Source organism: Falco cherrug, chromosome 12, assembly GCF_023634085.1.
Source record: "Falco cherrug isolate bFalChe1 chromosome 12, bFalChe1.pri, whole genome shotgun sequence".
NCBI classification, from domain to species: domain Eukaryota; kingdom Metazoa; phylum Chordata; class Aves; order Falconiformes; family Falconidae; genus Falco; species Falco cherrug.
This window is the reverse complement of record NC_073708.1, coordinates 2,198,974-2,215,477: the sequence shown is the minus strand read 5'-3', so window position 1 is coordinate 2,215,477 and position 16,504 is coordinate 2,198,974. Positions and strand designations below refer to the sequence as shown.

The 16,504-nt window shown below is 37.0% G+C and overlaps 1 protein-coding gene across 2 annotated transcripts in view; it reads right to left on the bottom strand.

Moving 5' to 3' along the window:
• BRINP3 (BMP/retinoic acid inducible neural specific 3) overlaps nucleotides 1–16,504 on the bottom strand; it is a 214,049-nt gene that overhangs the window by 62,949 nt on the left and 134,596 nt on the right. For both annotated transcript variants that reach the window (XM_005440093.3, XM_027806587.2), the window contains 2 exons: nucleotides 3,666–3,771; nucleotides 7–243 (listed from right to left, as the gene is read on the bottom strand). In XM_005440093.3, coding sequence (XP_005440150.1) covers nucleotides 7–243; nucleotides 3,666–3,771 — 343 coding nt within the window. The remainder of the gene's footprint in view (nucleotides 1–6; nucleotides 244–3,665; nucleotides 3,772–16,504) is intronic.

The following is a 16,504-nucleotide window of genomic DNA, read 5'->3' as shown; positions in this document are numbered from 1 at the left end:
TCTCACCAGATTCTTCAAATTCATTGTTGTATGCATTCCAAGTCTCACTTATGCGGAGCAGATTTTCTTCCATGGCTTGAATGTCCATGTAGGGACAGTTGCACTCTGGGAATTTGGGACCACACTGGCACCAGCAGTCATTATCCTTGCAGATGAACTCCCCCTCTGAATTGCAGGCGATATAGCTCAGAGCTGCCTGGACAAAATGTTCTTGCAGATACTCGGGCAGGATGACCTGAAGACCTGAAGGAGATAGAGTAAGCACTATGTTATGAAATGTAACGGAATGCTTGAGCCAAGCATCTTCCCTGACCCACGTGAAAAAAAAAAAAAAAAAAAATACTGTATGGCTGATTTAGGACAATTTACTCATCTGTCTAGCATTTGCACTGTCATATATTTCCTTCCTTAAGAATTAATTTCAGATATATCCCTCATATTTCCCTCAGTATGGAACAACTGTTCCACCAACCAGTGACCTGTGTTCCTCAGAGCATTTACTGGTGTGATTTCTTTCTAGGGGGATTGTCAGGAACAGAAAGAAAGGATTACATCAACTTTTCCTTGTAAAGAATTGCTGAATGAACAGCCTCAGCAGTAGGGAAGCATGCAGCTGAATCATAATCTTGCTACTGGCAGCTAATGCAAATTTTGAGAGTGCTGATGAAAGGAAAGCAGCCCTGAAAGACAGAGTAAAGAGACAGTATAATCAGAAAAAGAGGTGTGAAGGTAAACATTCCCATTCTGTATTGGACTTGTTTTCCATGTTGCCTGTGAGACAAGATATAGTTTGTCTAAATAACTCTAGTTATCTCTTCATCATTCTGTAGAGACAAATGAAGATGAATGGGAAAAATTGGGTTGGGGGAAATTTTAAAGAAATAAAATTCAGCTGATATTACTTTTCTTATAACATTGGTATTTCATTGCTAAAAGACAGCCAATTGAATAAGTGTCCTGGTTTTGGCTGGGACAGGGTTAATTTTCTGCCTAGCAGCTGGCTTGGCGCTGTGCTGGGATTTGGTGTGAGAGCCCTGCTGATAGCACACCGGTGTGTTTGGTTGTTGCCGGGTCGTGTTTATACCAAGTCAAGGACTTTTCAGTTCCTCTGGCCCTGCCAGCGAGGGGGCTGGGGGGGCACGAGGAGCTGGGAGGGGGCACAGCCAGGACAGCTGACCCGAGCTAGCCAGAGGGTGCTCCATACCATGGGACGTCATGCTGAGGGTGTGAGCTGGGGGAGCTGGACAGGGCTGCTGATTGCTGCTGGGTGACTGGCTGGGTATCCACCAGCGGGTGGTGAGCAATTGCTTTGTACATCACTTGTTTTTTTTTCCTTTCCCTTTGGATTTTATTCCTCTACCGTTCTCTCTCCATCAATATCATCATCATCATCATCATCATCTAGTATTAGTATTAATTTTATTTAATTTCAATTATTAAATTGTCCTTATCTCTACCCGCAAGTTTTTTTCTTTTTCCCTGTTCTCCTCCCCACCCCTCTGAGGGTGGCAGTGAGCGGGCGGCTGCCTGGCGCTTAGCTGCAACCTGTGGTTAAACCACAGCAAATATAAAAATATAAAAAAATATAAAACCTTGAGAAATAAAAGTAATTCTTAAATCTCATAAAGGTTTAACATGGAGAAAGGGTGCGACATCTAGCTCCCATAGTGTTCCAGAAAACCTCCTGCTATATCACAAATCCCTTTGCGAAGTGTTTTCACACTTTACCCTGCAATGGCACACAGAAGCCTTGCAAAAGCATATCACGTTGATGTATCAGAACCACAGAGCAGGTGAATCAAAAACTCAGACCATTTGTGACCAGAAATTTATACTTACTCATCTGAAAATTCTGACTACTGTTTACATGATCCCAAGGATGGGAATAAGTATTTTATATACAAGCATTTTAATTTACTATCTATCGGTTACTCTAGCTACAATAGTAATCAACAATCAAAAAGCCACTGCAAGGTACATGGTAAATTTTTATTTATTATTTCTTGCTATCTTCCGTGGCAAAAACAGTCTCTCTGGAACCAGTGGGGCTAACTTATGGGCCAAGTAATTTCTCAGCATATGGGTTGGTTATTCGTGACGTAGGTTTCTTCTACACAGGCACTTGCATGATTTCATAGAGTTTTATCCTTTATTTTTAGGTACATAAAAATGATGCCTGTAATAGTAATTTCATAGCCCTTCCAAGTCAAAAATTATATCATAATTGCTACAATCAGGTCTGTCTGCTTTCCTCTACTTTATACCAAAATTCGCCTGTTGTTACCCGAGTAAACTTCTCAAGTACTTATGTATTTATGAAAAGCCTTGAAATTGTGAAAGGAAAAGGAAGCCCAGATAAGCAAATTTGAGTCTTGATAATTTCTTCCAAGATAGGTATGAAATAGTTTATGCGGTTCTGATAATATATTTCTCATAATGACAACCCAATGGCATGTGTCAAACCACTGTCTGAGGGATACAAAGACTATTTTCCAGATTTTAACTGACAAATGTTGTGCATATGCCGGTGGCCATTAAAAATTGCAGTTTTTTTCTGGAAACGTTTAACTGCACCCCCCTGGAAATGACCGTTTCTTTTTTTAAAAAATATATACTGTTTCTGAAATCACTGTATGATTTTATGGCTTTTAACCTTGCTGGGGAGGTAGAAGAGAAAGGGAAAAAAGCACATGGATGTTTTAAACAGGAAGATAATCTTTCCCTGACAGCCATTCTTAATAGTCAGCAACTTCACACTATATGTCCAACTGATTTATGAACCAATATGTTAAATTTTTAAAACTGGAAATAATTGTATAGCTACCTGTAACTGCAAATTAAGAATTGTATTCTTCTCCTGTTGTGTATACACAGAGGTATACAAGCCCATCAATTAAAGAGAATTTGGTCTGTTTTTATAGAAATAATAAGTTGTTCATGCTACATTTGTGTAACTGAAAAAAACCATTACTTATGGCCAAGTATCCTAGAGGGTGACTTTTCAAAAATGTTCATGTGCTTAAGGTGCAGGCTGGGGAATGTATTTACTGGAATTAACAGAAAACAAATTAGAAATTATGCCTCTTTTCTTCCTTTTCCTTTCCCTTTCCCTTTTCTCTTCCCTTTCTTTCTCTTTTTTTCTTTCTTTATATATAATTATTATTTTTCTAATTAGTGAGGTGCCTAACTTTCCATGTTTTCTTAAAAGTCCCAAGAGGAGTCTTTGGACTCTTCATGATTTAGAGTCTTTGCAGTTCTACATGCTGCTCATCCAGTGACTCCACTTATTTCAGTGGGACAGCTGCATGAGGGATAAGCTGCTGGTCAGTGTGTGCAGAGCAGGCTAAGCACATTGAATGTCACTCCCTGCTTGGCGGAATCCATAGGAATTCAGGCTGTTTGAGAGGTGTGCAAGCGGTTGCTAAATAGGGCTGTAAAATGTTAACGGCATTATCCAAATTATTTTCCGATGTGTACAGAAATTGTTTCTATTTCAAAGGCAACACGACTTACTGACATTTCCTTCGCTTTGTCTAGAATGTACTTATTGCACACACAAATAAAATTAGGGAAATGACCTTTTATGAGGTGGAAGAAAGAAAAACAAATAGTTTGATAAATGTCATCCTGTTCCAAAACAAATTAATGAAATTGCACCTACATACCTTGCAACTGAATCTTATTTTCAGGACTCTGAACCAGAACAGAGCTGACAGAATCTAGGTTGTCATAGTTACTGCAGCCAAGAGGACCAGTCCGCGTTTCTGTTACCTGATGGCAAGGGAATGGAAAAGTATCTGCTGTGTTATTCAAACCAGACTGAGTTCAGAAGCTCATTTCATAAAGTTTCCCTTTAATTCAGGTGGTGGTACATTTCAGACTTAATTAAGGTGAGATTGTTCAATTTAATTACAAATAGTATGAGTGCAAATATTTTACCAGTATCGCAAACTTTGGGGAGTGCTATTTCTATTGCAGAGAATCCTTACCAATACTTCAGCTGCCCAGCAGTCTAAAGACAATTCATTTCTTCATAGCTATGGGAATTGGAATGACTTCAATAAACGTGGTTCATAAAAATAAGGAGCGTGATTTTCAGTGATGGAACTTGCGCGCATGACAACTCCTTGTTGAAATCATGGAAAAAAACCTGATTTTGTCTGTGTAGCGCAGCAGGATTCAGAAGTAAAAACCTTTTATGAGCTCTGTTTATGGGGGTAGTGGTGGGATAATTTTTCATCAGGGAAAGGCCTAATGTAAGTTCAGACATAAAACTCTTGACGTCCTGCCTATTGTAATCACCAAATCCATAAACACAGAATCAAAATACAGTTAAATTTATCAAAACAGAATCGCCACAAGTAGAGCTTTGGCTTAACAGTTGAGACTCGTGCTTGGCAATGAGCAGTTATTCAAATGACTAAATACATTAAATAATAATAAAAGACAAGTAATTTATATGTTTCATGGAATATTATAGATAAGTTTTAAGTGTTAACAAAATAATTATAAAAACTAATGTCGTTTTCAAATGTTACCCACACACACACACAAAACAACAAAACCCACAAAAACCAAACAAGTAACCCCCAGTCTAACGTAATTTCTCAGCAATGAAACACACGGATTTTGAAGTGCTGCTGTGATGGCCAGTGGGTGGGTGAGCAGCTCCACAGCTGATTAGGCAGCACCTCAGCACTTCTATTTTTATTTATTTTTTTGCCTGTACAGGGAGCCAAAGAAAAACCTCAAATCATTAAGAGAGATGAGTATGCAATGATCTCACATTTTTTAAACTGTACAAAATTCATGGTTTTGTGGTTCCTTCTCGTTTATACCAAGACCAGGTGGAAAGAAGAAAGTGAAAGTGGAATAAAAGTAATACAAACCGGGCCACAGCAGAAAATGCTGGCCCTGGGATATTGTCCCAGTCTACTGCCAAAGTACAACCAATTCCTCTATCATACCCCCTCCCAAGCTGCTCCCAGCCACTGCCCTGGGGCTTCTGAGCTCTCTTCCTTTTACCATCTCAGAGGCTGTGGCCAGATCTACCCTTATCTGGTGATCTGCCTCAGTTTTGAATACAAACACTTTTATTTTCTGTTACTTCAGGTATTATATTCAGCTCTGGATCTCCTGGAGAATAAGCCCAAATTATAGAGTCAAGGAGTTCATTTCCAAAATGCGCACCTCCACAGAGCAGCCAATTGACATGCAGTCTACTAACATTAGTTCTTGTGAGCAGAAGGAAGCTTGCTGTTTTAACAAACTGTTTTGAAAAGAATATGAAGGTTTGCTAAAATAATCCATGAATTTTCATGTTGCTTAGGATTGTCTGGCTCTCTTGCAGTCTGTGCTACCACCAGCACGTGTGGGTGGCTGCAGCTAGATCATGCTATTCTTGAAACCACCGAGATTTCGCGTTTTCCAGGATCTCTAGCACTTTTGCAAAGTCCCTACAACATCTTAGTCTATTCAAAGCTCTTGACACCATTCATTCACTTTGAACTAGTGGAGAAGGAGACCCCTTACAATGCCAGTAACCAGTGGAGAGGACACGCTGAGCTGGCTCTAGCCAAACCTGTTAGCAGAGTGCCAGCTGTGCAAGGAAACGAGACAGTCAGGACGTTTCCTCCCTGCACATATTTGGCAGTCCTTAATATTTATGCCAAGGCCAGATTTACTGTGGTTTTTCGCTTAATCATCCTGAATCAGCACAAAGATTCTTACATGGGCATCAGATCTGGCTTGGACATGGCTGGAAAGACAATTTTGATTTAGCTGTGATCCTTCTGTCCTCTCCCTCTCCTAACAAGTGCTCTAAAATTCCATTCTAAAATCTCATTTTTGTGTAGTACGCCCAGCCAATATACAGAATCCTCACCTGTTTTTTCAATAAGACAGTCACCTACATGAAATAAGATAAATAGCAAGAAGACAATAAGAGGTGAATGTTGTTGAGTTAAAACTCAACTCCTAGTTCTGAAAGATTATTCTCAGCATTTATCTATGCAATTATTTATTTAAAGATCCATTTATTTTAGTGTTGTTTTGTTTTGTATATTATTATTATTATTATTTTCAACCACTTGTCTATAAGGCAAAGCAGCTTCATAAAGTTGTAAGAAATGCATAAACTATAAAGCAAATTTTACACTCCCTATCCATTCTTACTATTTTTGGATCTCCTGAAATCAGAAAATGGGGAAGATTAGTAAGTATCTTAATTATTATTTTGTCCCTTTTCATGCATCTTCATTCGTCATTTGGATTAAGTAAAACATAGGTAGAGACTACCACTGTTTTGATTATGGGGGTAATAGCACTTGGTGTATTTAGATGGGCCAAGAAGCACAATGTGGAAAAATCATAATTAAATGGCTTTTTGACTTTTAGAAGCTGGCTACATAAATCCACCGATTCAACACAAGACTATATATATATATATATGAAAAAAACTGAGCACGGTTAGATTTTGAGATGACTTACAGACATTCATGATTGTTATAGGTGAGCAATACAATATTGTCCTAATAGTAGCAATAAGAAATAATACTTTATAAACAGAGCAATAAATAAGGTCTTTTTCCAAACATTATATTTTCACCCAAATCTATATATTTGTATTATTAATTCTTTTAATTTCTCAAGTACTCTTGCCTTCCTGTGTCATGTCCTTTGCTCTAGTACTCTTCTTTGGCATAGAAAAAACATTGCAAGAAGAAAACCAAAGTCTATAGTCTTAATATACAACAAAGAAATACTAAAGCAGATAAAAATCATCCAAACTCCAACTTCCCATGGATGACACTTCTAGTCAGAGACCAAAACAATGTAGTTATATATGCTTTTTTATACTCTGTACAAATTCTACTCAATAAAGACTGCGAATAAAAAGAAAAATTTGAGTAGTTGATAAAGGAAAGCCTCAAATTTCTGTCAAATTTTCTAATCAAATTCAAGCTTTTCATTTTGGGGTAACTCATTTTGACAATAAGGCAGACTACAGAGAGAAAACAAAAAATGTCCAGACGTGTTAAATCCCCTTTTGATTCACATGTTACCGAAATCACTGATGAGTTTACATTTTTTGTTTCAGGAACAGTAGAAATGGAATTGGAAGGGCAATGGCACTTCTTTAATTCTCTTCCAAGCAGGGAAGTGTGACTATGCTTAGTTGCAAGATCACAGCTGAGAAGTATTTTGTCTTACAGTGTACAATAAAAGATAAACCCAAAAGAGGAGAGGGAGAGGTAAAATGTAAATGCAGAGTGCGCTAAGATGCTGCCCTAGTTGGGAAGCGATTGTGTATGAGCAAACAGCTTCGTAACCACACGCTTGTTTTGGAAGAGCTAGACCTGCAATCCATAAAGAACAGTAACTCACAAAGCAAAATGCCACAGAACAAGGTTATTTAATAACCAAAACCCCCTAAGAACCAGTAACAAAATATGTGTGAAACCATCTGACATGAACCAGGCAGGCTATTCTCAAGTGCCTTGTTTTGAAAGATTATCACAGAACAGGTTTCCCTGGGCAGCAGGATTTTCGGTTCCCAGAAATAAACTATAACATTTGGCATTAATGAGACAAATGCCTACAGTTTTGAGTCAGTTAAATCTTATAACCATGGTGATAACGACCCGATTATAAGTGCACTGAGAACATACCTCCTAGCACTTAAGCAGGACTGAATTCCTGTGATATCAGTGGGTAGTATTTCCCTGGGAAACAGCATGCTTTTTTTGTCCATGATAATTAAGCCTATAGAAGGCTTTCCTAATAAAAGGGAAATATATTTCTGCAGAGATTTTGTTCCTGGTGTGTCCTTTTAAATGCACATAGCTGATATTCCTAATTACATGCCCATGCAGAGGTGGTGTGCTGCATTGCATAAAGGTCTATCTTCTTCAGCAAGACTCTTTAAAAATGTATTTGGCTTCTAAGGAAGCTAACTAAGCCAACACAAAGGAGAATGAAACAATGCTCATCACTTCAAAAGAGGCAGCTGCATTCATATTTGTATAAAGCTCTTCAATATTTTAAACATTAAAATAATGATTTAGAGCAAACTCATCATATATAGATGACTACTCATGGGAGAAGGTCTCTTCTGAACAATTGGTGCAGACAGAAGAAAGGGCAAAAGAATGGAGCAGGGAGAAATATGAGGTCTTTAGGATTCTCCTGTATGACTCTCCTATCAGCCTCACCTTCAGGACTTGTCTTTCAGCCCATGTTCCCACACACTGTCATCCCTGACATTCTGCAGTCAATGCTCATTTCACCTAAAGAAAACTTGATCAAACAAATAAGAACTAGATGTACTTTCTATTTAGAAGTGAATCTCCTGCCAACTTTCTTTTTTTTTTCCCCAGGCTCGACAGTTTTTCACAAAAGCACCTTTCTTCAGCACTTCCCCTTACCACACAATAGTTGCTGCTCTGCTGCCCTACTTGTGTCATTGAGCATATTAAAAGACTCCCACTAATCAGTGTGTAATTAAAATAAATCAAATCTTCTGAATGTTCCAAGCACTGACATTTATCATGCTACCAGCTAGATGAAGATTTCTGAAGGAGGTACAGACAAACCGACAGCACCACAGTGCCAGGGGTTGGAGTAGTATTTTCAGGTTTTATATATATATATATGTATCACCACCAGCATTCTAAAACAATACCTCATAGGCATGTAACATTTTCAACACATTTTTCTAGCAGCAGTATTGTTAGCATACAACTGACTTTTTAATTTGAAGATCTCACTAACTCAGAAGACCTGGAATTGCTCCCATCATAATTTTCTATCATCTGCTGCTGTAAGATGGAACAGGAACAGTAAACTTATCTTTCTGCAAATGAAACAAATGGCAAATTTTCCATTAACTTCATTAAAAGTGGAATAACGGCTTCTTTCAAGTTTTTGGGCCAGGAGAAGACTCAATGTCACTGAATACAGTAATAAAGCTTCCCAAGTGATCAGTGTAGTCCCTCCATCCCTTCTCCTTTTTTTCTACACTCAGGAATTTACTGTGAACTAGACTACTACATTACAACAATGAAATTGAAATGTATTATCTCCACATATAACGTTAAATAACTTGGAAATCAGAATATTCTAGGAACTGGGAAATTACTCAGACTACTTGAATTCTGGTCTGATGTTACATTCATTAAAAATATGACTTTTTAAGGCTGTTTAGGTTAATCTGATAGGGAGCAATCACCTGTCTGTTCAGGTCTATTTCCCACTATCTCAGAGAGCAATTTATTACCTGGAAATTCCAGGAGAATCCACAAGAACATTGAGAAAAATCTCTGAATCTACGCTGTGCCACAGAAAAACTAGACAAGAAACCAAGACTGTCAAGAATGCCTCAGCTCTGAACTAGCAGGAAACACGCATGGGCTGAGCTGACTTCTAAGGGTACTTGAGATAGGGGTCAAGTAGGGAGGAGAAAACATTTACTCCTTATGCTGTTCTGTAACGCCGACTCTGCAGATCATGTAATACACCCGAGGCTATGGAAATTAAAAGTGAAGATTTACCTCAGCTGAAATCACTGGCAGCATTGACAGTTCTGGCGTCGGAGCCACAATTTTCCCTTTCCAAGGACATTTTAAACCTGCTGCATGTCAGATGCCATGTTCCCATGCAGCCTTCCTTAAAGCAACAGGGAAGGCTGCAGGAAATGAAGCCACTGGAGAAGCAGTCAGGGCAGCAGTACTAGAGACTTTATTTCCTGCACTTTCAGAAATCAAGGGTGCATTAGCCTCATACCGAGAATAGGGACAGGCATTTTTGCAGAAAGAACAAGTTATCTCTTTTAATTAATCTTGAAGAGTAAATTAGAGTGAAGTTCTCTTATGGAGAAGTAATAGACTTAGCAAAAATGTAATAAAAGCTGAGTATTTTGTTCCCTTTGCATTTAGATATTTCTGCTTGCCCACATCTTATTTAATGAATACTAATATTAATTTCTCACAACTTTTATTGCCTGAAGAGACAGCTGAGCAACAAACAATAAATGAAATCTATATATTTTATTTAAAAGATAAAATTAGAAACTAAGAGGACAGCACAGATAAAAATTAAAATAATATTTCATGTTCATAAAGATCTCAAGGTATCTGCAGAAAGCAAAAGCAAAGAAGCCTACTGAAGTAAAGCCCAATTTGTAACCCTCTGTCTTTTTCCAAATATAAATCCATTACTACATAAAGGACAAAAAGCTCCGAAGAAATCTTGGGGCACATACCATAAACGGAGACCATCTACCTACATTTACCCCAGCTGCAAAATCCCATGCAAGGACTTCCCAAGAGTATTAGGAACAGGATTTATATCCTCGTGGCTCGGTTCCAATATGCAACGCTGAGGCTACGGGGACTTTTCACTGTGTCCCCATTAGTTTCAAGAGGACAGCATGATTTGGCTATTTATAAGACTCATAGATATTATTAGTCATAATAATAACACAGCCGAATGGGAAAGAATTTTCTGGAGTTATGGAAGTATGAATAAAAAAAAAAAAAAAGTCCTTCCTAAATCAGAATTCAAAGTTTATATGTTCTTTTTCTTTGTGAAGGGACATGAAGAAGAAAGCCTAGGTGAATATAAAAATTATCTTTGGATAATCTGAAACAGTTTATCTTTATCATGGTCAGTTTTAAAAATTATGATTTTAAGAGGAAAAGTAAGAATAATTTGTGCTAAAGAAAAAATAAGTGTTACAGGTTAACATTAGGACCTAAAAACAACATTAAAAGATTTTAAAGTCTTTAAGCTCAAAATCAAAGTGATAAGGGCAGGTAATTAAGAACCAGATTTTCCATGGAGATCCTACCTATGATTATTTATTCCTGTGCAATTCTAACACTTAGTTGCAATATCTTTTCAGTAATAACTCTAAAAATTTACTAATTTCAGCTATTCCCAGATCTTATATTTCTTCCCCTAGAGTGCATGTAGACACCTGATTTATTTTCACTGTCCATACCACTACAGCTCCTAACACTCTGCACCTCAGTCACTGTGACATCTGCAGCACGACATGTTGAACGTCCGTTTTATTTTACCACGCTCCAGTCAAACTACCCCTTATGGGACTGTCATTCTAACCTCTCAAAAGAAATCACATTACTGTCCACAGTGTGTATGTCTGCTGGCTTGCTCTCTGCCTGGGTCACATATATGTTTCTAGGGATGTATTTTTAGGTTGTATCCTCATTACTTGCCACCTATTTATTCCCTCTGGTAAATCGATTGTAACCCATTTGCCCTTTCTGTCTCATTGGTACTGCCAACTCTCAATTTATGGTGTTGCAAAACTCTTACTTTTATGCTACTGGTTTTCACATGTTTTCCTGCATATTTGGAGGCCTACCTGCAGAATAAACAATTATCTCTGATCTCTAACTTAATTATTAAACCCTATCAGATGTTCAAACTAAAGGGAAAAGCTTGACTAAACTTGTTTTGGAAAAGAAAAGCAACTTTATACTGAAGCTCTGAACTTCGTTTCATATGGATGCTTCCTCAGTGCTGGGTGACTAGTTCAGGTGTATTGCTCTGTAACTTTGATTGATTGTGCTGTTCCATTAATATTGTGTAGTTTAATCCATAGCGAAAGCCAGTCTTCATTTTTAAATCTCACAAATTTATGAAAAGACATGGAAAGAACACCTGAGACTGGAATCTGATTCCAGATATTGCTGCAGTAAATATGTGTATCATGCATAGTGCAAGGCTACAGATTATATGACTCGCACTCAAAGTGGGATAATAAGATTGGCAAACGTGTTCACTGTATATATTATAATAGATTTAGGATTAAGAAAATCTCTGGTACTTACCTTTTGAACTAAAAGTGCATGTTGCTTGTTTATTATTGCATAGCAAAAAGCATCTTCAACTATTTATTTGCAATTGCACTTGAAACTCCAGTCAAGGACCAACACCAAACTAGCTAAAGAGTAGTAAACCACAAAGGACTTACTGTTGAATCTATTCTGAAGCACACAGATGCTGATGTTTTCTAACCATTTAAGTGAGTTAAAGGAGCAATGCTCATAATCAAAGCTAATGTAAGAGCCCAGGAACTCACTGCAAGACTCATGAGTTTTAGGTGCTTGCTTTGACAAATGAGCCACAGCTTTTTATATTATACAAGCAGCTCTGAGAGCTTGACTTCTGAGATTCTTGCAGGATGTAGGAAATCTTAGTCATATTTTGGCTCACTGTCATCCAAACTGCTTCTGAATTCACTGTAGAGCTGAAAGTTAAAGAAATATTGCAGGGCTTGTCTGCAACAGTTTAAACTGCAGCAGTCAGGAAGGAATAAAGTTGGTCCTCACTTACCATGCTTAGTCTTCATATGGAAAATACTCATCGCAAAAAATCTCCCAAGTCTCCCTATTTCTATTCCAGCTGCTAGTCTGGAATGCAGAACCATCAGTGTTTGCAGGCTGGGCTGGGAAAGGAGCCAGGTTATTTGGGATGTGAGTTTGCTGCGTTAGGTCAGCTTCCTGCAAGCCCGAGGTGAGGGTAAATACACCAAACCTGAGGGTATATTTGATTAAGATATAAATAATCACACAGTTCTACCTAGAACTCTCTACTATGAACCCACAAATTATTTTAGTAATTAACTATATGCACATAGAGAAAAATAACTTTTCAGGCAACAGTTTTTACAGAAAACTTGCAGCTGTGATAATGAGCACTATTCTAGATAAAACCAAAAATCACTGTGAAAGGCAATGCTGGAGGAAAAAACCAAATCTGCAAGTAAATAACCATATGAAATAAAAATGTTTGGTTAAAAATAAAACATAAACTCCCAATGCTTTTACCAAAATAGAATAAATTCCCCTTTTTATTCCCTCTGAAACCAACTGTATTCCAGACAGTTCTGTTGCCTGTCTGTTATAGATACGAAAAGAGGTCTGAACCTGGGTTTCTCATTTCAGTGAAAATTTATTGGAAATGAGCATTGGTAGTTGTGTTCTGTATACAGTCTGATATTTCAGATTTGGGCTTTCAAAATACTTGCAAAAAAAAAATCATTCCTTTTACAGCTAAGTCCTGTCAAATATGCACAAGTCAGGTGGAGACCCACGTAGCATAAGGTCTGAGATGGTTTTGGTTGTGCCCACTCTTAAATGTAGAAACTTCCAGTGTGTCTATATTTACTCTCAAAAATAACATATAATTCTCAAAAGTCTGGAGATGGCAGAAACTGCCTTTAGTGAATGAGAACTGGGAAGGTGTGGGTGCCAAACTATATTTTCATTATATCCCTTAAAGTTTTAATGAACACACAAAAAGTGAATGTTATTAAAATGTTTATCTTGTATGTAGTGCGTAACTCTTTCTAAGCTATTGTCCTGTGATAGTAGTATGTAACTCTTTATATCATACACTATCGACTTGCCAGCTTTTTGTATTTTCATCAAGTAAGGACAGATCCTGCCCAGTGTAAACTAACATCAAAGTTGATAAACTCTATTCAATTATGTTAAGTAACTTTCCTTATTGCTTTTTTTTTAGCATTGTAATCTCCTGATGCTGTGGAGTTTAAGAAGTGAAATGCCTTCGTCCTTTACATCAAGAAAAAACAGTATGATACTTTACCCTCCTCTTTGTGCAATATACCAACTCCTTTCTACAGGTTTATTTTTAATATATTGGGGTTTATGACCAAATGACAAATTTCAAACATAGATTAAAATAATAATGCTTCAGTCCTCTTGCGTATCCTAAAAAAAAAAAAAAAAAAAAAAGAAGAAGAAGAAAAAAAGCAGACCCACATGTTTTAACATTATACTTTAACCAAGTATATCAATTGCTATGCTTGAGGGAATACAGGGCATTTATTTCTTACAATGATACGCGTGGCTCAGTATTGCTGTCAATGTCATATTTCAGAGAATCTGAGTAAGAATAAAGTCTACTTAAATAGACTAAAATATGACGGAAAAAATATTGTAACGGTCCTCTTCAACTGATTTTCTCTGTTATCTGCAACATTTTATCATTACTTATTTTTACACATTAAGGACTTAATGAAAAGTTGAAGGAAAAACATGGAATGGTTTTTCATTTTCAAGCCTCTAGGTACTCCTGGAGAAGATACAATTATATTTCCTTGTAAATCTATACACTAGGTAGGAGACTGTATACCAATATCCTCTATTTAGTGGAATTATTATAAATGTTGGAACATTATGAACCAGCATAACTGTGACACTATAGTTACTTTATGATTTCCCCCTCCTTTTAATTATTTTTATATTACTTTTAACAAAAATAAAAGGAAAACTACCCAAAGACCATGAAACATATTAACTATTCCCTGGGAATTAATGGGTTAATTTGTGTAATCTAGAGAGAGAAAGAGCAAAAAATAGTTTGATAAATTAGCAAGATGATGGTTGGGGTTGAATGCAGAAAATCCGGATCTTAATGACAGCAATATATGTGAAGAAATGTATATATATATAAGGTCAGAATCTCACCATGCAAAATTAGAAACACTTTATTTTGTATACTTGATTCAGCAATAAACTCTGTAGAACAGAGCTGAAACTACCAACCTTTCAGACATTAAAGATCTGAAAACACTACAATAATCACTCAATACTATAGGAAGTCTCCTGGATAAATAACAAAACTTTTCTTAAACCCAGCTTCTGCAACAGCATATATAGGCATTACAAGCATTATTGTCTTAGAGATTACATCATAGTTCTGCTGTCAGAAATGTAAATCCTGCTGAAATACTGTGAGAAGCCCTACAGGTAGAAATAATTGTGAGCTGCAGAAGACAGCAGTGATGTACCTCTCAGTTACCTGTAAAGGATTCTCACATTAAGGATTTTTTTTTTTTTTTTTTTTGGGGGGGGGTACCATTACATTAATAGATTGAAGAGTATGACTTCAGTTTGAATCATAATCTACAACAGCAAAACATATGAAAATTATTATGGGTATAAATTCTACATTCCATAGGAAACATAATATGAACACTGAAACCTTGCAACAGCCTTTTATTATTCTCTGAGCTTATTTCTTCTTGACTCTGAGTCTCTATTACCCTGAGATATTCCTCCAAATCTGACCTTTGTGTTCATATATGTTGTTGATACATGCTACCTCATATTTCTTAGGGTTCAGAGGTAGGGAAATGTTCTGTGAATTTTACAGTCCTTGCTTGACATTTTCTGACCTGCTGGCAGGCAGTAGCTGTCAATTAGAGAGTGGAGGAGATGGCAAGTGCTGAAGTGTCTCAACCCATGCACAAGCCACTCCACAGCCAGAACACAGACCAAATGAAGATCCATACAAATCTGAGTGCCTCCAACTTAGTGCTGGAATGCTCTGCTCCGACTGCATTGTTCAATATGTTCACTGTGGATCTCTCAATATTAAAACCCTTCTGTTTTCTGGGCTTATTTGCTTTAGTTTCACTTTTTAAGGGGAAAAAAACAAAAAAAAAAGAACATGAAACATTTAAGAAACTACAGTATGAATTGTTTATAGGTTTTTGACAACTGTGATGGCAAGTGTTGTGTGAGTGCTGTTAAGGTCTCTTGTTTACACATGTATATTTATAACCTGCTTATGGTTTGGCAGTCTTTATTTTCTTGGGGTTGTTTTTATGCTTCTCTCTTTACTAAATTACATAACTGATGTAACAAAGTCCTTATATTTGTTATGATCTATCATGTCATATGGTCTGTCCTTTTTTTGTTGTTCTTTTGTGTTGTTGGGGTTTTTTAAAGGGTAGAATAGTTATCTAAAGTCTTTCCAAAATGCCTATCCTAGCATCTCTATTATGTGCTATTTTGTTGATTTGAAAGCATTTCATGCTGTGTTACCAACTAGCTGGCGAGGTTATAACTTCTTGCACTCATTACTCCTCTATGCACATTGCTGAAAATATAATGAGACAGAATAGCTTGTATTAGAGGCTGCTAAAACACATCCTTTTACTAGTGTCATACTGCAGCTGCTGTGATGTATTGTGTCAATTATGTTGCTGAGTATGCATTCTGAGAGTGTTTAGTAAAACATGTTACTGCATTAACTTGCTGGTCTTTTTTCCCCTCCCCCTTTTCTCTCACTCTTTGGAATAGTGAGGGCCAGATTCTCAAAGGAATTGTGCTGTTTTACACCAGCTGAAGAGCTGACCTCTACATTACCTTTTAGAGAAAGCAGCCCTGGAGTTTCAATTTAATTAAAACTCAACTGTCCAAATGAATTAAAGTTGTTTTTAGTATCATCACCTTCAAATCCTGAATAATAAGTCCCTAACCTTTACAACTGGTGTATTCTTACAGTTACTTAACAGTCCACACATGGCAGCCAGAAGATTTTGTTTTACCTATGACGAATTTGATCCAAAGATCTCCAACAGTTCCCGGACATTAATGTATAAAACCTCATGTATTTCAACTTTATAATGAGACAAACACAAATTGCATGCTGCACAGTAGAA